We start from the raw sequence: 22256 nt of genomic DNA on the forward strand, positions 1-22256 counted from the left end.
TCTTCGAGAACACTGTCCCACCATCTTGTCCTCTGTCCAGTGGCGTAGCGTGGGTTGTCAGCACCCGGGGCAAGGCAAGTAATTTGCGCCCCCTAACCCGGAGCAGGGTCCCCATAGATCCCCTTGCAAGTGCGAACACGCCCCCCCAGATGTTGCACCCAGTGCGGACGGCCCCCCTGCACACCCCTTCTCCTTGTGTCCTCCATCTTTCCCAACATCAGGGACTTTTCCAGGGAGTCTTCTCTTCTCATAAGGTGGCCAAAGTATTGGAGCCTCAGCTTCAGGATCTGTCCTTCCAGGGAGCACTCAGGGCTGATTTCCTTCAGAATGGAGAGGTTTGATCTTCTTGCAGTCCATGGGACTCTCAAAAGTCTCCTCCATCACCATAATTCAAAAGCATCAGTTCTTCGGTGATCAGCCTTCTTTATGGTTCAGCTCTCACTTCCATACATCACTACTGGGAAAACCATAGCTTGAACTATACGGACCTTTGTTGGCACGGTGATGTCTCTGCTTTTTAAGATGCTGTCTAGGTTTGTCATTGCTTTTCTCCCAAGAAGCAGGTGTCTTTTAAGGGTGCCTACATTCTGCATGGGCTGGTTGCAGGGCAACATGTACAAGTGGCTTTAGAGACCTATTAGGTCCATAAATTACCATATAGCATAGATTTAACATAAAAAGTGACAATTTGTTGTTGACAAAGGACAGCTGGACATATAAAGGGCCCCATTACCTTCAGTAGCTTAGGGCCTCATCAAACCTAAATCTGGCCCTGTTTGTTTGTGTATTATAAAAATATAAAACCAGATCTTTGGTCATAGAACTGCATTCCTTCCCTGCATCTCCAGTCCATCTCCCTGCTGCTTCAGCCCTCAGGTATCCAGGCTATCAGCCATTGCTAAGCAACGGCCTTAGGCCAATCAGGTTTGATCCGAGCATCTTCCGCTTTGTTTACTGCATCTTGCCGCTCAACATCCCTCAGCGCAAATTTGGGTTTTGCAGCAGAGAGGGAAAGAGATCTTCTGAGCAGGAACAGGGCTGTAGGGGGACGGGGAATTCAACTTGGTTCAAGTGTTAATGTGAACTCAGGTGTTAATGCGAACCTGCCCAATTCAGCCTCAATGGACCAAAACACAGCTATCTTTCAAAATCCACACTTCTCTGAATTTTGCATTGCTATTCTCCAACCGATTCAAGTGTACAGTGTACAGATAGTCTGCAGGGCTGTTTCCAAGGTTGGAATTCTAAGCTCAGAGACCTTGTCTCCAGGAGGAATGCTTGGCTCCTCCTTTCCCTTCTGCATGTTCCATTGTTTGCTGGCCAAGCAAATCTCATCGTTCACAGTCCCTATAAATACAACAGCCTTTTTCCCAGCTGGAGGAGCAAAATGTCCCTTTCCTCTCCTGCCCAGTTTGGACATAATAATGTCCTGGCTGTGTAATGATACATCTTAAATGACAGCAGCTACCTTGTTCGACACCACAGTTAAATCATGGTGCTCACTCCCACAGGGTGGATATCTTTAAAACAATTTGAAAATGCTTATTGGTTCTGACATATCTTTGTCTCCCACTGCCTAGTCTCTTGCTCTGCTTTGGTAAATAACCTTACCTTGTCTGTTGCATTTTCTTTGCTTTTTAAGGAAAGTGTTGATTGCTCTTCAAGTGCAAATGGAAGCTGCAGTGGGCAACTCACACAAGCTGGAAAAGCGGGGTGTGCTTTAAATATCAACACAGAATTTACATTAAAATCCCAACCCCACTAAAGTACCCCCCCCAAAGAATTTGTCCCCCTCAAATACATGTGTGTGCTTTCCATTCCTAGTGAGAATGGACTGGCTCCCTTCTTGCTGTCATTCTACCAGCAGGTGAAGACAGTTTTATTCTGCCAGACCTTTGGGAGCTGACTGGTTTGTTGTTGTGTTTTTTTTAAAGGGCTTTTAATAGTTTTTGCTGATTTGACTAACAGACTTTTAAAATATTTAAAATTCTAGTACAGTCTCTTTTTAATGATTATCGTGTGTGTGTGTGTGTGTGTGTGTGTGTGTGTAAGCTTTCTGTATTTTATCTGCCTTCTTTTAATTTGAATAATCCGCCTTGAGTCCTGGTCTGGCGGGATATAAACAGATATAATAACACCACCACTCAGGAAAACAAACCCTTTGCCCAAATGGTCAGAAAGAAATGCCAACAGTTTTATTTACATCCATTGTGTACAAAAGTTGAGGACAGCCTCTGGCCACAACCGGAACTGCTTCAAAGAGTTCTTTCCCTCCCCCCTCTGCTCTTGGATCAATGTTTCCAGGTGATGGATGGCTCTCCTCATAGCAATCCCCAGAGATGCCATTCTCACTCTGCCCCTCCTTATTTAATCAATAGCCTAAATACCTCATCCGGATGTCAGGGAGCCAAGGGCCCCAGCGGAGTTTTGCAATCAATACAGGATAGAGATTTGCAGCAAGAAGTTAGAAACCTCCTGAAATTCCTCTCTTCGTCTTTCCGCTTGCCAAAAGAGACCCCCTTCCTTTTGTTCCCCCAGCCCTACATTGCTTGCTTACCCTTCTTTCTGCTTTCCTGTTTTCTCGAGAGGCACCCAGGGATTCTGCCGTTTCATAGAATCACAAAACTGCAGAGACGGAAGGTATACCCAAAGGTCATTTAGTCCAACCCCCTGAAATCCAGAAATTGCAGCGAAAGCATCCCTGATAGATGGCCATCTAACCTCTCTTTAAAAACTTTCAGTGATGGAGAGTCCACTGCCGGCCAGCTCTTACCACCATAAAGTTCTTCCTAAGAGTTAGTCGGAGTTTCCTTCCTTGTGATTTGAATCCCCTGGTTCTGCGCCCCTCCCCTGCAGAGCAGCAGAAAACAAACTTTCTCCCTCTTCCACATGACAGCTTTTCAGGTACTGGAAGATGGCTCTCAATGTCACTTCTCCATCTTCTCCCTTCCAAGCTAAAGCAAGCTAAGCTGGGGTCCCTTCACACTGCTTAGGTTTAACATGTATTCAATATTGAGGTGCGAACAAGTAGCATGAGGCAAACATGGTTTCTGCGTATGGTATGGGAGTGATGCTGGCAGACAAAGAAATCCCATTTGCCTCCTGGATCACGCGAGGTGGCCCTGGCTGTGGCAGATGAAGAGATGTGTGGTGCTTAGAAGCTTGCAAATCCCTACCACGCCTCAAGTTTGTATCATCTATTTCATATTTTGGAATCCTCCTTGTCATTCTGCTTCAGTCTCCATCAAGGGACCATAGGAAAGTGCACTCTGCGCATGCATGCAGACACACTCGTTCCGTACCATTACTTCACATGAGCCAGAGCACTGCAAGGTATGTTGCCATCCCCAAGCAACTTGCCATGAACGCTCCAGAACAGAAAAGCAGCCACAGTCAGTTTTGCTGGCCTGTAACTGCTCATCTCAGCTGAGCGAAATTGGCAAAAAGGGACCTGTGTGAACAGGACTGGCTCAACGGCAAAAGCACCCAAGGTGTGCAGACGTCTGGGGGTGGGCTTATGCAGCCCGCAGTCCAACAGGTTGCGTGCTTCAGAATCCCTAGCCACATTTCAGAAGATGACAGGGTGCCACTCTTGGAGAGTGTATGACGGCTGCACACCCTCCAAATGTTGCATCCTGACATCCTCTGCTTGCTGGTGGACAGACATTGGAAACCTCATGGAGACAGTGCAGGGACAGTTTGGAGCGGGAAATGGTAAGCAGTGAAAGGGTTAAACACAGAACACACAAGCGCACACACAAACCCTCACCATTTCTCGGCTCTAAATCATCCCTTCCCAGAGCTGATTTTCTACAATCAAAACAGTGTGTCACAATTTAAAACAACAGCAACAACAACAACAGCAACATGCATTTGTGGGCAATTTAACTCTGTCTTGAAGACAATTTCTAAAGAAATAACCAGGCCAAATCCATTCCAGCTGCCCTGTGTCCCCCTTAAAATCTTTAAACCGAATAGCTCTCTTAACTGGGAACTGCAGCTGGAGAGAGGGTATCTAGCAGACTTTACAAGGGATTTTTAACTTCCAAGTTTTGCTTAACCATGTCCTCCTCCACACCACAAAATTCTTATCTGTCTTTAATACCAGCTCTGCTGGTTTTATCTTCCAAAGTTTGAGGGCCCCTATAAATCAACTTCTCTCTCTATTTTTGATCCCATCGTTTTTGTCCTTTCTCCAGGAGGTGACCTGATCTCTCTCTTGAAGGCGTCCCATTCAAATCAGATGGTCTTAATTGTATTTTTAGTCATCATAAAGTTTGATGCCTCACCCTTCGCCCAGAGCAGTTTCACATCATCATCTCAAGGAGCAGGGCATCAAGCTGAACACCTCAAGAATTCCCAGCTTGACCGTGACCTTGCATGAATTTCCGGATTCATACGGCAATTAGGAAGTTTCCTCTCATCCGCTCAGATTTCAAGGAGGGCAGGAAGCTACAAGGGAACTTTGCCTGTATCTGACAACAGCGAATCTCTGGCAAAATATTTTTTAGGAAGTTATTATTTAAAAACAAAGGTCTGTGCGTTCAAAACCGCAGCCACCTCCAGTTAAAAGACCAGTATAAAGTAAGCAGCACGTGAGCGGCGCACAAAACACTAAAAAACCATTCTACGTTCTAAATCTTATATTAATAATCCAAAAATTGAGAGAGCTATGTACAACACTTCGTTTGATCAAACTTATCTTCGTTGATATCTACAGGAGCCTGGCTAAAGGAACATTTAAAGACTGCATCTTCCTTTTGGACACAATTTGAATGAGTTTTCTGTTTGTGGCTTCTGTAGTAGATCTTGTACATAGCTCTCTCAATTTTTGGATTATTGATATCAGATTTAGAACATAGAATGCTTTTTTTAGTGATTTGTGTGCCGCGCATGTGCTGCTTACTTTATACTGGTCTACCGTGAGAATTGGCAGCATAGGTTCATTTCTTCAGTCCCTCCAGTTAAATGGCTTGCAACACCTGGGAGTTAAGTGACAGGAACGAAGGATTATGCAAGAAACTCAGAAATGGTGATGTTTCGTTTCACAGTGGTGATCGACATTAATGGCAAAACACACAGGAAAACACCCACCCCAGAGGTGACTCCGCTCCCTCTGCTTGCTCTCAGTGGCCTGAGTCACCAGAGTCTACATCTCTTTCCTCTTTACTCCCACCCCACCCACAACCCTGCCTTGACACCCCCCTTATACGACTCTGCCATTCTGACCACCCACCTCCATCAGTTGGGTTCCATATTGGACACTGCAAGTGTGGGACAATGACAGAACATCTGCGCCATTATAAATATTTTTGTGGGGTATGTGTCTCCAGTCATCCATGCCCACCCCCTCCCCTCCCGCCCACCCCCCAAACACCCAGCTCTTCCTCCCAGCTCTTTCTTCCCCTTGCGGTTCCCCCTCCCTCCCTCAAACACACGAGATGCTGTCACCAACCAATTCTTCACATTCACAAACAACGAAAGCAGAGGACAGTCCCGATCCATCAGTCAACACGTTGCACTTGGAGGCAGCCGCCGCTGCCACCATCGCCACCACCACTGCCACGTCAGCCGCCTGCCATCATCATCATCATCTTCATCTTCTTCTTCTTTTGGAGCTGTCAGTCCAAAGTGTCATGTGCCCGCCCCGGCGGGGAGTGGGGCGCCTTTACCTCGAGGCTTCTTCCTTCAGCTCCTTGTTCTTCCGGACCTCCTCAGCGTGCTTGTCCTGTGGAGACACCGCCAAGGTGAGGGGATGGTCACTTGCTCAGGTGGCTTCCAAACTGGGTCAAACATATTTACAGAGGAGGGTGTAGACAGATGCATTATGGTCATATCCGGCCCGCTTTTAACTTGCACAATTTCAAGCATAAGCAGCTGAAGGGGGTTGACATTGCACGAGTTAAACGTGAGAAAGGCAGAGAGGACGAAAGGTTTGTTTGCACCAGGTCTGCTTTGGGTTACTCAGCACATAAAGAGCTTTTACTTTACGATAATCTTTACTGTCATTGTCCTATACAGAACAATGAAATTGAAAAATCTACATAAGACATTCAAAACCCAACAAGCCTGCTATCCCAGCTATCCCAGCCTGGTTAGCCCCCTAAAAACTCTGATACCCCATTTTTAAATACAATATAGTCCCATACAGACTCCTTACAATGCATTTAAAACCAAAATCGCATTTGGGTAGAAACTGTTTCTCAGGCGGCTAGTCCTAGTCTTTATAACCCTGTACCTTCTTCCAGAAGGCAAAACCTGAAAGAGATAATTTCCGGGGTGCACACTATCCTGCACTATCTCTGCAGCTTTCTTATGGCACCCGGAAGCGTAGATTTGATCCAAGGTGGGAAGAGTGCACCCAATTATTCTCTCTGCAGTCTTTACAACCCTGGACAGCATTGTTTTCGCCCTGACTGTGCAGCTCCCAAATCACTCTCGCAAGATCTCACAGTGCCATCTGATGTCCCACGAGCTCTTGTGTGAGCACCCCTAGGCTTCTAGATCCAGTGTACAGAGATGGCCTTGCAGAAAGCTTAAAAACTCTTTCCATGCCAGATCCGTTTGGGTTACCCCACGTGAAGAAAGCTGAGGCTCTCTCCTTTCCTTGCTGGCCAAGACCCACTCAGTGTGCAGGCTCTGGGAATGCTGGATGCAGAACCCTTGGAACCAAAACTCTGATTCCGATACAATTGTACTGTGTAAGTATTTAAAAAATTGTTCTGATATTGCAGCGGTTCTCAACCTGTGGGTCCCCAGATGTTGTTGGACTAGAACTCCCATCATCCCTATCTAGCAAGGCCAGAGCTCAGGGATGATGGGAGTTGTAGTCCACCAACATCTGGGGACCCACAGGTTGAGATCCACTGAATCAGGGTGGTATCCAATAGGTCCGTTCTAGTGCAAGGATTGTCCACCTAGTTCAACATCCTTTTCTCATCGTTGCCAACTAGATGCCTGTGGAAACCAGGAGGAAGGACCCGAGTTCAAGAGCCCTCTCCCCTCCTGAGGTTTCCAGCAGTTGGGATTCAGCAGCAGTGCTGCCTCCATTCTGCAAATCTCTCTGACGTAGCCCAACCCACACCTCTTTTCGTTGCAGCTGGCTCCTCCTCACCTTCTCCTGCAAGCGTTCCAACATAGCAGCTAGATGTGCCTCCCGGTTCTCCTTGTTGGACTCCATCTTCTGCATCAGCCTCTCCTTGGCCGTCTTGATGAAGTTGTTGTTCTCCTCGATGGCTTTCTGAATGACCTCTCTCTCGTGCTCTCGCTTGCCCGCCAGGTGCTTCAGCAGCTCTGCTTCCTGGTACTAAACTCACAAAGCAAGACAAGGCATCAAGGACAGTCATCCTTTGACCCAATCCACACTGTTGGGAGGCGAGTATGGATCTTCCCGGTTTCCCACATGTCAAAGACGCTTCTAAGCCTCTCCCCGGTGCTTAATGTGCATGTGAGGGGCAGGGGGGAAAGAATTAAAGTTCTAATTCTGCTTGCGTCTTGCTTCTAAACTGATTGAGGGCTGCGGAAGGGGGATCTGCAACTGCATTACAGCCTTCCTGCTCTTTTGTTGTTGCCTGTGAAATGGCTTTGGAATCCACCCATCTCTTTCCCCTGCATGGAGTCCTATACATTTCAGAATGGCTCCCCCATATCAAATAGGAAAAGTCTGTTGGATCAGGCCAATGACCCACCTAGTCCAGCCACCTGGCTGACCAAATGCATGTGGGAAACCCACAAGCAGGATTTGAACACAAGACCCCTCTCCCCTCCTGTGGCTTCCAGCAACTTAGATTCTGGAGGCAGAGCAGAGCCAATGTGGCTAGTAGCCATCAATAGTTAAAAAGGGTTAAAAATCTGGGTAAGATTGCTGAGTGGTTACCAAAGTGCATTTGCAGCCAAGTGTGGTGGGATTATAGGAAGCGAGCTACTCTTTACTGCTGAATCTCTTTCCAGACAGGAAGCAGTGGGCAGCTACCACTTCCCACACATATGGAACAGGAAAGGGGTTAATGCTGGATCTGGTTACTCGGACTAGAAGGAAACTGAGCCATGGACGGGAACTCATTCATCTCTGACATCCGGCTGTTGTGGCTGGCAAGGCCCATTCTTGAGTATCTGCCAAGGTCAGGCAGGGAGACGGAGAGATGCCATCTAATGGCTGATCAATAATTGACTGGCTGGCAAACCACACACATTTCCTCATTACGGGAGACCTTCTTTGTATCATCAACACACAGTGCCTTTTTGACCTCACAATGCTTTGGCAGCGTTTTGGAGAGCTGCTTGAGATTTTTCTGGCTCTGACGTCAGCCTCCTCATTTGAAGCACCTCGGTTGGGAAGCTTCTTAAAGCACTTTTGCATACCTCACTTTGCAGGCGTCTTGACCTGCATGCTTATGCAGGCAGCATGAGCAAGGATGAGACCCTCCCTGCCCTCAGAGTGGTGCATGCTCTAGTTATCTCCCACTTGGACTACTGCAATACGCTCTATGTGGGGCTACCTTTGAAGGCAACCCGGAAACTACAACTAAACGGCCTCGGTCCTGTATAACTGAAGGAGCATCTCCACTTCCATCATTCATCCTGGACATCGAGGTCCAGCGCCGAGGACCTTCTGGCGGTTCCCTCGCTGCAAGAAGCCAAGCTACAGGGAACCAGGCAGAGGGCCTTCTTGGTAGTGGCACCCACCCTGTGGAACGCCCTCCCACCAGATGTCAAGGAGATAAAGAACAACACAACTTTTAGAAGACAACTGAAGGCAGCCCTGTGTCTGGAAGTTTTTAATGTTTGACATTTAGTATGTTTTTATATGTACTGTAAGCCGCCCAGAGTGGCTGTGGAAACCCAGCCAGATGGGCAGCGTATAAATAAAATAATAATAATAATTATTATTATTATTATTATTATTATTATTATTATTATTATCAAATTGGGCACAGAGAGGGCAAGTCCTCTGTAGCTAACAAACATTAGTTTCTTTGTTCCCTCCCCTTTCAATGACCACCACACTGCTTTTAAATCCCCCTTTTGTGAGTTTATTTCCAGAGGTTTGTTAGCATAGGCTCCCTTAGTTACATTGCACTCTGTGTAGGCCCAGAGGCTTCCTTCCCTTGCACAAAGGCAGAAACTTTATGACTACATTACAAAACCAAAAGAACAATATGACTATGAAGGTGGTAGAGTCTCCTTCATAGGAGGTTTTACAGCAGAGGTTGGATGCCCATCTATCATATATGATTCAGCTGAGATGCGATTTAGCTGAGATTCCAGCATCACAGGGGATTGGACTAGTCAACCCCGAGGGTCCCTTCTGAGTCTACAATTCTGTGATTCTATGAAGATGGCAGTGTGCATACCACTGACGAAAGGAATGTGCCCGCAGAAGGCCGTGAATGTACTTGATGGCCCTGTCTGTACATACCCTTGAAAAATAAACTCCAGCAACTTATAACATTTCCTGTGTTGCATCATGTTTCATTGATCGGGTGCTTGCTTCCCTTAGGAGTCAAGCTAGAGCCACAAAAGCAGTAGGGTTCTAGGGGGCTCAAGATTCTTCCCTGAATTTTCATTTGTGTCCTTATTTATAAAGGCTTATAGCCTTGTCACAAAGGGACACAGGTGGCACTGTGGGTTAAACCACAGAGCCTAGGACTTGCCAATCAGAAGGTCGGCGGTTCGAATCCCTGCGATGGGGTGAGCTCCCGTTGCTCAGTCCCTGCTCCTGTCAACCTCGCTGTTCGAAAGCACATGAAAGTGCAAGTAGATAAATAGGTACCGCTCCAGCGGGAAGGTAAACGGCGTTTCCGTGCGCTGCTCTGGTTCGCCAGAAGCAGCTTAGTCATGCTGGCCACGTGACCCGGAGATGAGCACCGCAACTCCAGAGTCAGCCACGACTGCACCTAATGGTTAGGGGTCCCTTTACCTTTACCTTAGCCTTGTCACAGCGAGGTAATGGAAAAGGAGGAGGCGGTTAGTCATGAACCAGCTTAATGGGTCTGCTTGCAGATGTTGAGAGCAGACTCATAAACTGCTCACCAATGAAAATGCTGGAAGGATGCAACTGGCCTGATGTGACATTTGAACCACTCCAATTGCCATTTTCTTGGCACATGGGGGAGATGGCAAGTTCCCTTCCCAGTCCCCTGTATTATGACCAAACCATGTCCCGCCCCCTGAAAGGCCTGTCATGTTTGCTAACTGGGTGCTGAGGAAGGGTCTCACCTTGCGTCTCTCCTCAGCTGCTTCCAGCTTCTTCTGGATCTCTTCCAGGGAGGGGTCTCGCCGCCGGGGCAGAGAGGCATTGAATTCTGGGATCCCGTCAAAGGAGGGTGGCTTCAGGATGACCTCAAAGGACTGGCCGGAGGTACGCTTGTTGAGCTCAATGACCTCCATGTCAGAAATGACGCACCAAGTGAGGTCTACAGTGTCTACTGGAAGAGAAGAGGGAGGGAGAGGCTGGGATGTAATCGTGCTAAAGAGCAAATGTGTTAATGGAGGCTGGGAATAACTCAGGGCATCCAGCTAGAGAAAGCACAGGAAGGGGTCTTATTCAGAGTCAGACAACTGCTCCATTGAGCTTAGCACTGACTGGCAGCAGCTCTCCAGTGTTTCAGACAGAAAGTCTCCCCTGGATATGTCACTGAGAACTGAACTTGGGAGCTTCCCTGGTTGCCAAACACCCACCAGACACCCACCAGGCATCTGCTGATATATCCAGTCCCCACATTGGATCTGATTCCAATCAGCAGAGGAGGATTTAGGGCAGTGTGACCGGTTGCCCTGCACTGGGAGCTGAGCCAAGGGGGGAGCTGCAGGGTGTCACATAGTGAATTGAGCAGAACATAAGGTGAGAAGGAAGGGGTGCCAAATTTTGGGCTCAAACACAGAGCACCACTGAAATTTGAAAGAACAAAGTCTGCCCCTGAACCAGGCTGCTATTAATATGAGTTCTGTCTTGTGATAATAGATTGTGCACTCTGGATCATGTTCCCAGAACATGAAAGACCTACACTGGCTCCTAGTACGTTTCCGAGCACAATTCAAAGTGTTGGTGCTGACCTTTAAAGCCCTAAACGGCCTCAGTCCAGTATACCTGAAGGAGAGTCTCCACCCCCATCGTTCTGCCTGAACACTGAGGTCCAGCACCAAGGGCCTTCCGGCGGTTCCCTCCCTGCGAGAAGCGAAGTTACAGGGAACCAGGCAGAGGGCCTTCTCGGTGGTGGTGCCCGCGGTGTGGAACACCCTCCCACCCGATGTCAAAGAGAACAACAACTACCAGACTTTTAGATGACATCTGAAGGCAGCCCTGTTTAGGGAAGCTTTTAATGTTTAACAGACCACTGTATTTTAATACTTTGTTGGAAGCCGCCCAGGGTGGCTGGGGAGACCCACCCAGATGGGTGGAGTATAAATTATTATTATTATTATTATTATTATTATAATTATTAAACCCTTGACAACATCACAGACATGGAGGAGATCTTCACCAAACAAGCAAGTTTGGGAAAGGCTTCCAGACTTCAGAGTAGAAAGCATGAAGCCCACAAGAACAAAGAAAGAGCCCCTCTTCAGCATCTGGGGAGCCTATTCTTCCCTCCACCCCACTATTTTTCATTATCATCATTGTATTTATTAAATTTATATTCTGCCCTTCATCTGAAGATCCCAGGGCAGTTCACTACAGGAAAAGGCTATGCTCCAGCTGCTTCTTTCTCTGGGGTCGCTAAATAAAAATGAAATAGGTGTTTGGAAAGGGAATAGACCATCACGTTTCTGTGGGATGTGAAACACAAGTACAACATTCCTAGAGTGAACATGTTTACACATGGGTAGGAGCGTTTGTCCAGCCAGCAGGTAAACTTCCTGTTTCCTTCTGGGCTGGGACAGACTTCCTCTGCATGTGACTAGAGGTGGGTGTGGCCTCACCTGTGCAGGTAACAAAAGCATAGGACTGGGCACCATCTCTCTCTCTGTGACTACTTTCATCGAAGAAGCAGCATCTGCTTAGCCAAAGATGCCTCAGCCCAGAGAGGACAAAGGGACTGTCTCCTTATGAAAAATTCCTTCCAGTAGCACCTTAAAGACCAACTAAGTTAGTTCTTGGTATGAGCTTTCGTGTGCATGCACACTTCTTCAGATATCTGAAGAAGTGTGCATGCACACGAAAGCTCATACCAAGAACTAACTTAGTTGGTCTTTAAGGTGCTACTGGAAGGAATTTTTCTTGTTTTGACTATGGCAGACCAACACGGCTACCTATCTGTAACTGTCTCCTTATGAGATAGTTTCCAGGTGTATGTTACTTTTTTAAGCTAAGTCTGCCTTCTGGGGTCCTATTGTGAACAGAATGATATGTGAGTAAACCTTTTTATACTTTTGTAAAGGACTGTGTCATGTCTTATCTTTTATGAGGGAATGAGGGGGAAATACCAGAACAGTTATTATAGAGGCTTTAGCGAGCCTGAGCAAACATATCTACTGTGAGTTTAAAAAGGGGAATGTTACTCTGCTAAATTGTGGAACTTGTTAACACAAGTTGGGAAAGGATATAATCAAACAATATATCCTCTCCTGCATCCCTGAACATTCCCACAGTTTCTCACCTTGCCAGGAGCAGGCACAAGGAGCGCCCAGCTGTTGTCAGACCTGAACTACTAACCTAGATTCCATTCCTAACAAGACCAGGGTTGGTAGTGTATGCCTGGCTGCTTTGATCACTTAGGACCATCTCGACTACAGAGCAGCTTAAACCTAAGTGACATGTAAATGTCAAAACAATTCAATTTTTCACAAACTCTGTTTTATAAAAACGTAATTTTTATAAAAGAAAAGAAGTGGAGCCTCTCCTGTGTCACTCGTAGGGTGTGGGCATGCCTGCTGGCATTGTCTAGAGTATAAGAATGCATAATGCATGTCTGTTAGATTCATAATATATCATCATATATAATATATTACCTTCAAGCCTTCTCAGAGCCCATGGGAAAGGGAGGCAGGAGGGAGCGGTGCCATCCACCATTTGTGGAAAAGATCACGGGCAGAAGGAGCTGAGCAAATGGGACACATAGAGCAGCAGCCCCAAACCCACAAGCGTCTGGGAGTTAATGGGTTGGTTGCCTCACTTACCTTCGTATTTATAAGATGGTTTGTTTAAGGGGTCTGAGAGGAAGCAGGAACAGAAGAGAGACACTAAAGGGAGCTCCTTCATTTTTTCTTTGTAGGCTGCAGGGAGGGGAAAAACACTTTGTCAGGCCAAAGTTCATCACTAAACAGGCTCCCATCCATACAACTGCCTGGCCTCTTCCTCCTCATCATTCACTGCTTCCCTTGTAGAACTCAGCAGGGAGGAGAATGGGGACAGGGCTGGCACACCCATAAGGTGGACTGAGAAAGCTGCCTCAGGTGGCAGAAAGCCATGAGGCAGTGCCCCTGCCCATTGGAAGTTGACACTCATCCGTTGGCAGAGAGGTGGTGGTGCTTTCAGACGAGATCTTGTGAGATCTTGCTGAAATCTCACACATTCTGCAAGATCTTACCAAAATATTGGTTTATCTCATGCTCTCTGTGCATAGCTGTCAACGTTTCCTTTTTTTAAAGGGCCTTATTCCGAATAGGATTCCTCGCAAGAAAAGGGAAAAGTTGACAGCTATGCCTCTGTGAGATCTTTCCAAAAACCATTGCCATTTCATGGGTGCTACAGCACAACCCATGTAAGGGAGGTGTGGGTGGGGGCAGTAGCAGGGTGGCTGTCCCTAGATGGGGACAAAACTAGGACAAGCCAGCTCTGCCTGCCATTAGCTGTGGTGGCACCTTCTGATGGTCTCCCTGCCTTCTGACCCACCCGTTCCAAGGGGCAAACACCAGCAGGGGTGCTATAATCCCATGTTTTAGTCATGGGCTTGGTGGAAGCATTTGACCATTGGTTGTGTAATGTGGGAAGGAAGATGCTGGCCTTTTGGACTGATCCAAGACAAGGGTCTTCTTATCTTCTCCATGGACCTGCTTATTGACCAAGCAGTGAGAGCACTCGGGTTTCCATACCTGCCAGCGTCATGGTGCCTGGTGTTCTGGGCCTCCTGCTGTCCGAGTCCGTATCCGAGTAGGCAAAGATCGTGTCCTGCTTGCAATCTGTAGAGACATGAAAGAAAGCAAATGAACAAGGGTGAATTTAGTTACCGGGTTGTACTTTGAACTTTTCCAGAAAAAAAAGGGGAAAACATAATGTCAAGTTGCTACAGTTGGTATGCTGAAGAAAGGAAAAACCAATGGTGGTATCTAGCTTTGGCAGAGCTATTTCACAGTTACCATAACATAGATATTATGTTCAATCCCAGTTAAGAGCCTACCACTCCTCAATAAACTTCTTCACTTGTTTTCCAGAGACCCTTCTATGTAAGGGCTGTTTCGAACAACTGCCTTCCCCTCTACAAATCTACAAATCAAAAAGTGTTGATTTTGTTGATTAGGTCTTGTTTGCAAGAATGCAGCTACTCACAGCACGACTATTACTAACTTGGTGCATTTTTGGTTCAACCTTCGCACCCCCACTGGAGTAAGTAATAATATCGCTGTTCTTCAGAAGTTTAATATCCCCAAATGATTTTCTCCTCCCTTGGAAAAGATACAGGGATAGGGAGAAGGGCCTAACGAGCACTTGGTCTATGTTCAGAGGCTGTGTAAAGATAAGAACGTGGGTTATTGTAGCCAATGCAGGTATCTCTGCTCCATTTGGCAAAGATAGCTTTCTGGAGTTTGAATTATAGAGTTGTAGAGCTGTAAGGGACCCAAAGGGCCATCCAGCCCAACCCCCTACAATGAGAAGGGCACACTAACCAACACAAGACGCCACCTGGCAGTGTGAATCAGCGCTTGGAAGGGAATGGTACCAGGTCTCCGATGACCCCAGTTAACACAGCCCTCACAGCTAGGGAGGGAAAACAGAGTCTAGACAATGGGAGCCATTCGGTACCATACACAGGGTGGGGAAACAGCTGCTCTGCGGAGAAGAGATAGAAGGAATTGTCCTTTAAAAAGTTATCATGGATTTCTGGGCCCTACATTCATGTCTCAAAAGGCGATCAGAGCAAAGCATCTAACCCAAATGTCATGGGACGGGGAGTAGGGGATGAGATATCAAAGAGAAATCATGAGGCTTCATTATTACTTTTTTGTGGTCAGCCAGCCCGGGGTCATGAAGCAGTCTGACTTTTAGTGTGCCATGTAGTCTGACGCTGTTGTTGTTTAGTCGTTTAGTCGTGTCCGACTCTTCGTGACCCCATGGACCAGAGCACACCAGGCCCTCCTGTCTTCCACTGCCTCCCACAGTTTAGTCAATCTCATGCTGGTAGCTTCGAGAACACTGTCCCACCATCTCGTCCTCTGTCGTCCTCTTCTCCTTGTGCCCTCCATCTTTCCCAACATCAGGGTCTTTCCCAGGGAGTCTTCTCTTCTCATGAGGTGGCCAAAGTACTGGAGGCTCAGCTTCAGGATCTGTCCTTCCAGTGAGCACTTAGGGCTGATTTCCTTCAGAATGGAGAGGTTTGATCTTCTTGCAGTCCATAGGACTCTCAAGAGTCTCCTCCAGCACCAGAATTCAAAAGCATCCATTCTTCGGTGATCAGCCTTCTTGATGGTCCAGCTCTCACTTCCATACATCACTACTGGGAAAACCGTAGCTTTCACTATATCGACCTTTGTTGGCAAGGTGATGTCTCTGATGTAGGGGTAGCCAATGTGGTGCCCTATGGAAGTGGCTGGGCCACAACTCCCATCAGCCCCAGCCAGCACAGCCCATGGTAGAGGATGCTGGGAGTTGTAGTCACATATGTCTTGAATGTGCCCTGCTTGCTTGCCCCTGTTCCAGCAAACTACAGCTGGGCTAGGCTTTGTGCTGTGGACTCCTGCAGCAGGCACGATGTGTCTGGGGCATTTGCGTGACCTCCAAACCTACATCCCAGCTGGACAAAATCTGTAGATGCTCTGGCAACAGGCTTCAGAGCAAAATCAGGCTGCTAAGCCTCCATTGCCTTCCCATCTGACACAGCTTCTGTCAAAGTTCTTCCCACTCACTGGTTATATAAGACTCAGCGGGCTGCAGCTGCGGAGAGACCTTCCCAGCCTACAATGAGGGAGGAGTCCCAGTCTGTTCACAAGTGATGCTCAGATCCGGTTTTGTGTCCAAAGGCACATTGGCCATAACCTGTGTTGCATTTGCCCTCTTCCTGCACTGCATTAGCAACACACATGTCCAAAAACCATCATTTCTGCCACACGTGAAAAGGGGCTGGGGACTTCCAGCCAGCTATTGTTGGCTACTAGCCACACTGGCTAGGTTCTGCCTCCTTCAATGCTTCAGAATACCAGTTGCTTGAAAGAGCAGGAGGAGAGAGGGCTCCTGCGCTCAAATCCTGCTTGTGGGGCTCCCAGAAGGGGCATCTGGTTGGCCACTGTGAGAACAGGAGGTTGGACTAGAAGGACCATTGGCCTGATCCTGCATAGTGCAAGTGAGGGAAAGCCACCAGGTGTAGGGTCGGGCACAGAGCACAGAGTCCTTCTGAGAATGAGACCAGAAGCCATCTTTGCAAATGGAAGCTGACACCTTGTTTGCTGTGACGGGGGGTGTGTGTGTGGAATTGGGGGGGGCATTAGCAGCAGGGAGGGGTGCTTCCCCCCCACCTGATCAATTGTGACACTTGGCTACAGCTCATAGTGGTGCCGCTATCACCGGATTGAGGGGTAAGAACTTGCTCAAGACCACGGTTTTCTTTACTCTTGCTTCATCCTATCCTTCCAGGGTTGCATCGTGGCACGTGGCACGGAAAGCAGGCATTGAGGACAAGGTTCTGGTGAGCCCTAGCTTGTTTTCATTCTAAATATATTTTTAATTCTCTTCCTTAGCCACCTCGGATGCATAAAGCCCTGCTCTTAAGCTCCTCCAGGTGTCTGGAAGCTGGCTGGTGGTGAGGAATGGGGCACTCTGCACATGTTCAAAGGAAATCATGCCACCCCACCTTGTCCTACGAGTTCCTCTGGTGAAGCTTCCCACACTTTCTGATGGCAAGAGGTGTTTGAGAGTGGAACCGATTCCCTCAGAAGGTGTGGACTCTCCTTTGAAGGCCTTTAAAGAGAGGCTGGGTGACCATCTGTCATCAGTGATCCCTGCCTTGGAGATCCCTTCCACCTCTACAGTTCTAGGATTCATCCCCACCACCAGACAAGATGCTCAGATGACTTCTTCCTTTCCATGATGCTCAGCACCCACCCCCTCATTCCAGGAGTGCTAATTGTGGCTGGCATCCACCCCTTCCTTTGTCATGACTTCGCAAGGGGCTTTGTCAACAGCTGCGGGGGCTTATGGTTGGCTCTACCAGATGATGTGTATGAAAATCTCCTTTAGGAAAAGGCCAGCTTGGAGGTGTGGGTGGAGTTGGGTGGGAAACGAACTAACTAGGGTGGCCACCTACACAGAATGGGGACAGGAGGAGAAATAGATTCATTGGTGCCAAGAGGTGCAAATTCAGAAACAAGGAGCAGATTTCAGACAGAAAGGGGAAGACTGTGACCAGGTGAGCTTTGTTCTTCCTAATCTGCTGTCCAGCATGTGTTAATTGCTGATGGGCAACTTTCACCCCACGCCTCCCTTCTTCAAACAGAAGATGCCTTCACTGAGAGGACTGCCCTCTGCTAGAACAAGTGGTGCCGATGTGAGAGAGGCAAGGGAGAGAAAGAGAGAGCGAGGACGCTGCCCATCTTTGCAGTGGTTCCGCCGCGGATGCTCCTCCGGAGCTTAATGAATAAGGGAGTGCGGAGGAAACAACAGCCCTGTATAATATAGGATGAGCTCATTCGAGCTGCAAACAGGCAGGGCATGACGGGAGAGACCTCGCTTTGCAGCCACCTACAAAATGGAAGCTCCACAGCACGCCTTTGCATGCATGTGTAAGTATGGGGGGGGGGGTTCCACTGCCTTCTTTTCCCCTCCCATATCCCCCAAAACTCATCGCTCGCAGCACGCAGGCACCCGGCAGAAATTAAGAAAATAGCAATATGCATGCAGTGAGAAGGCATAAAAACTAACACCATTTTTTTCTCATCCAGCAATTATCCTATTTCACCACCACCACCACCCAGAAATAATCGTTTGCACACTTGGCAAAAAAAAGGAATGTGGAAGAATGAGTGGCATAGCTGTCAACTTTTCCCTTTTCTTGCGAGGAATCCTATTCGGAATAAGGGAATTTCCCTTGAAAAAGGAGAAACGTTGACAGCTATGATGAGTGGCTCTTGCCACATGGTCAGCCTCGGTGCTTAGATGTCAGACTCCAGGAGAAGCAAAGATCGCCCTCTGACATTATTCTTATTATTTTTAAATACCCTCCTTTGGCTTCAAACACAGCAGGTTTGCAAAAGCGAGCGAGCGAAATTTCTCCCCTTGGAAGCGTCTTTATCAGGAACTCAGCCCCTCCGCCCCTTTCCAAATAATTCCAGCGCCCACTCCTGCACTGATTTCAGGAAAGGGGTCTCTCTCCCCACCCACCCTTGACAAACAAGGCATTGCAGTTTCCCTTAAATGACAGGCGAGAGAGCAGCTGCCTCCCCTTCCCTTTTGGCATGCCTCGTGGAAACAAAAGTAAGGATTTGGTGACGTAAGGGTGGAAGATGGCTCTGGTGGCAGCCACGAATTCCCCTCTAGCTTGAACACCGCCGTCAGTCACAGAGGAAAAGCCTGGGGAGGGATAAAGGCTATTGTACATGACCCCACCATAGCTGCCAACTTCTCCCTTTTCTTGCGAGGAATCCTATTCGGAATAAGGGAATTCCCCTTAAAAAAGGGAAAACGTTGACAGCTATGGACCCCACCCCCTTTGGACATCACCCCCAACCCCAACTGCTTGCAGACATGGTGCATGTAACACGTTTGTCGGGAAATCCACAGCCAAAAGCACACACACGTGCAATCATTTGCATACTCTCATTTCTCCTCTGGAGCAGAGGGGGGAGCACTCTGCACATGCTCTCTAGTTCAAAGACTCGACAATTACATTTAAAGCTGGTCCTTCTTCCGCTAAACCCCAGAGAGCCCTGACTAATATATATTAAGCCCCGATGTCCCCACTCTTCCCTAGTCAGGTGGTCTTTCTCTGCAGGAAAAGTACCATGCGGAAGTGAACTGAGGCTAGGTTGAATATTACCTGTAGGAGCAAAAAGTAAAGCGAGGGGCCGTGAGCAGGAGTTTGGTTAGAGAGGTCTGCCCCCCTCCTCCAAGAAATTGAACAGTTTTTGGGATCGCCTGTTGCTGCCCAGAAGAACCAGGGGAAGGAGGTTTGTTAAGCAGCGAAGAAAAGATTCTGCCTATCAGCCTGGAGAGCAATGACTAACTGGGATGGGAGGATTACAGTGTCAGGAGCTGAGTGCCAATTCTGTGCTCATTGTTGCGACCATAGGCACTCCACGCTGCTTCCCCCTGAAATTAGGCACCTGGGCAATCCAGATTCTGTACAAGGGAAGCTGGATCCTGCAATCAAGGAATATAATGCAAATGGGGAAAACTGTAGCATTGCTCTTAGGGCTGTTGTTTCGTTCGTTTTCTTTCCTGCATAGTTTTGGTTTTGCTGGGCAAGAGGGAACTCAGCAGGGCACTGAAAGCCCCACCCCTGACCACAGGAAACCTTCTGCAGCCCCTCCTCTGATGTCAGCAAGCAAGTGTTGCTCACCCACTTGCTCGTCTTCGCACCACAGGGACCAGAAACTCACTATTTTTAGGTGAGAGTGGAGAAATTTCCTGCTCTCCCACGAAACTGTGGGAGGCAGGCAGCCCTGCTCATTGTCGCTGGGTCTGTATTATGGTGTGTTAATTGCAAGTGTGGAAGCAGAAGGAGAAGGAAGAGCAGTTAGGAAAAGAGAGAGACATGAATCCCCCCCCCCCCCCGCCAAAAAAAAGTGCTTGACTTCCAATGAAAACTGACCTGACTTGGACTTTCTTTTCTTAAAGCTACTCTTCAGGGATGTCCCTGAAGCCACGAGGCGCCCACCCAGTTTCGTTAATGACAGTCTTTCATATTGCATTGGGAGAAACAAAACCGCGTTGTTGGGGCCACGGACAGGTTATGTTACAGTGACTGCAACAAATGGAAAGCAGCAATTTCTTCTTATATGGGTATATTAGGCATTCTCACTCACACCCATACACACAAACCCCTAAGTGGTGAGATGTAGGAAGGGAAGGAGGGGCTAAGCACGGGGTGGGGGGCAGTTGGATGCCCAATACCAGCACATGGTGACAAAAAGAAAATGTGGTAGATTAAGAGATGGATGAATAATAATGTGGTTGATAAAAGGCGAGCATAGTGTGGCAAGAAAAAGGAATACAGGGTCATTTAAATAGAAATAACAACAAGGTGTACTATAGAAATTTATATTACCCTCTCTCTCTCTCTCTCTCTCTCTCTCTCTCTCTCTCTCTCTCTCTCTATATATATATATATATATATATATAACTGCAGGCAGGCAGGCAGGAAGGAAGGAAGAAAGGAAAGATAGATGATAGATAGATAGATATAGATAGATAGATAAATAGATAAATAGATAGATAGATAGATAGATAGATAGATAGATAGATAGATGATAGATAGATAGTCAGACAGACAGGAGGGTGCAGAAAATTTTACGCTGACTTCCCAAAGCCAGCGGGCATAAGGTGTGCTGGGGTCCTGCCCCATCACAGCCTTTCCCATGCCTACCCCTCCTCCAACTCTAGCCCCTGCTTTTGAGGGTCCAGCATTTGCCCCCCTCCCCTGGGAAATAACTTCAATGCTAGGAAGAAATATTCCCTGGCCTCAGCTGCTTGTGGGGTACCCTCTCCTGAGCCTGATGCTACTCACCCCCTTGCCAGATCGACACCTGGTCCAGCCGCTCCCAGCCTCTCACTCGCTTCCTTCCAGGAAAAGATGCTAAAAGATCCACTTAGCATCCGCCAGGCTGCCAAGCTCTCACCATGACATCACCTCCGAGCCAGCTGATTGGCTGCGCTCATGAGGCCTGCTGATTGGGCAGCATCTTCCTGGGAATATAGAATCGCCTGAGTAACTCCTCGGGTGAGCCAGGTGTGCCGGGATGATGTCACACACAAAAAAAAAGCTATTTCCAAGATGCAGAAGGACAAGACAGGCAGCATGCTTGCTTAGGAAGGAAAAGGTGCTCCAGGGACAATATAGGTCATCTCCATGGATGCCGCGAAGACACGATAAACCCTTCTATAGCAAACCAGCAATTGTTATCCAACTCAGTACAAAGAAGAGGCATATCTGGGCAGTAAATGATCGTTGCCACATCTCTGCCCAGGAACAACCTAAGACTGAGCATCTTTTGGAAGTGGTGTTAGGGGTTTTAAAAAATTGCTTTGGCTGGATTTTATTTCTTCAATCAGAGTGAAGCTGCTAAGTTGTTGAGCAAGGGAAGAACTGTCCTTAGTGCACTTTTTGTATACAGTGGTACCTTGGGTTACATAAACTTCAGGTTATATACGTTTCAGGTCACAGACTCCGCTAACCCAGAAATAGTGCTTCAGGTTAAGAACTTTGCTTCAGGATGAGAACAGAAATCGTGTTATGGCGGCACGGCGGCAGCAGGAGGAAGTGGTGCTTCAGGTTAAGAACAGTTTCAGGTTAAGAATGGACCTCCGGAACGAATTAAATACTTAACCCGAGGTACCACTGTATAACAATGTATTCCTAGGAGCTTTCCTATGACTGTAGAAACCAAGAGATTGTACTGGAAGTCCTCAGGTCAGAGGTGGCCCCAATCTCAGCCTTTAAACATATCAACTCACACTTTCACATGTAGGTAGGTGTGTATTGCATGGTGCGGTATTTTGGAGTGAGGTTGCTTTATTGGTCTTATTGGGTTGAATTATCTTTTTTAGATGCAATCCTCGCTGGGATTGAAGGGTGGATAACAAACAGAATAAAAATAATGAAAGCAAGTGTATTAATACTGCTGCTGTGGATAGGAAGCTGCCTTCTGAGTCAGATCATTGGCCGATCTAGCTCAGTATTGTAAACACCAACTGGTAGCCATGCTTCAGAGATCCAGGCAGGTGACATTACCACCCCTACCTGTAGATGCTGGAGACTGAAATTGGGAACTTAATGCGTTTAAAGCTCTAGGACTGAGCTATAGCCCTTCCTCCTATGCAACATACAAGCATATCTACTTGTGAGTAAGCACCCTACTGTGGCTTCAAAAGGCAGGCTTTCCAGGAGAGG

At 47.6% G+C, this 22256-nt stretch overlaps 2 protein-coding genes across 3 annotated transcripts in view; one reads left to right on the plus strand and one right to left on the minus strand.

Moving 5' to 3' along the window:
• Window positions 1–22256, plus strand: part of PTK2B (protein tyrosine kinase 2 beta) — a 247159-nt gene that overhangs the window by 66442 nt on the left and 158461 nt on the right. The gene's annotated exons all lie outside the window — the stretch shown is intronic.
• STMN4 (stathmin 4) lies at window positions 2174–21015 on the minus strand. 2 transcript variants are annotated; one of them, XM_081904499.1, is made up of 6 exons: window positions 20874–21015; window positions 14035–14121; window positions 13120–13215; window positions 10219–10424; window positions 7115–7306; window positions 2174–5728 (listed from the first exon to the last, which is right to left on the minus strand). In XM_081904499.1, exons 2-6 carry the CDS (start codon window positions 14045–14047, stop codon window positions 5669–5671), a joined length of 567 nt encoding a protein of 188 aa, XP_081760625.1. In that variant the 5' UTR covers window positions 14048–14121; window positions 20874–21015; the 3' UTR covers window positions 2174–5668. The 2 variants fall into 2 exon arrangements, with proteins under 2 accessions (XP_081760625.1, XP_081760624.1); XM_081904498.1 differs by having other exon boundaries at window positions 10219–10427.

Source organism: Podarcis melisellensis (genome assembly GCF_964234715.1).
Source record: "Podarcis melisellensis genome assembly, chromosome: 3".
Classification (NCBI taxonomy): Eukaryota; Metazoa; Chordata; class Lepidosauria; order Squamata; family Lacertidae; genus Podarcis; species Podarcis melisellensis.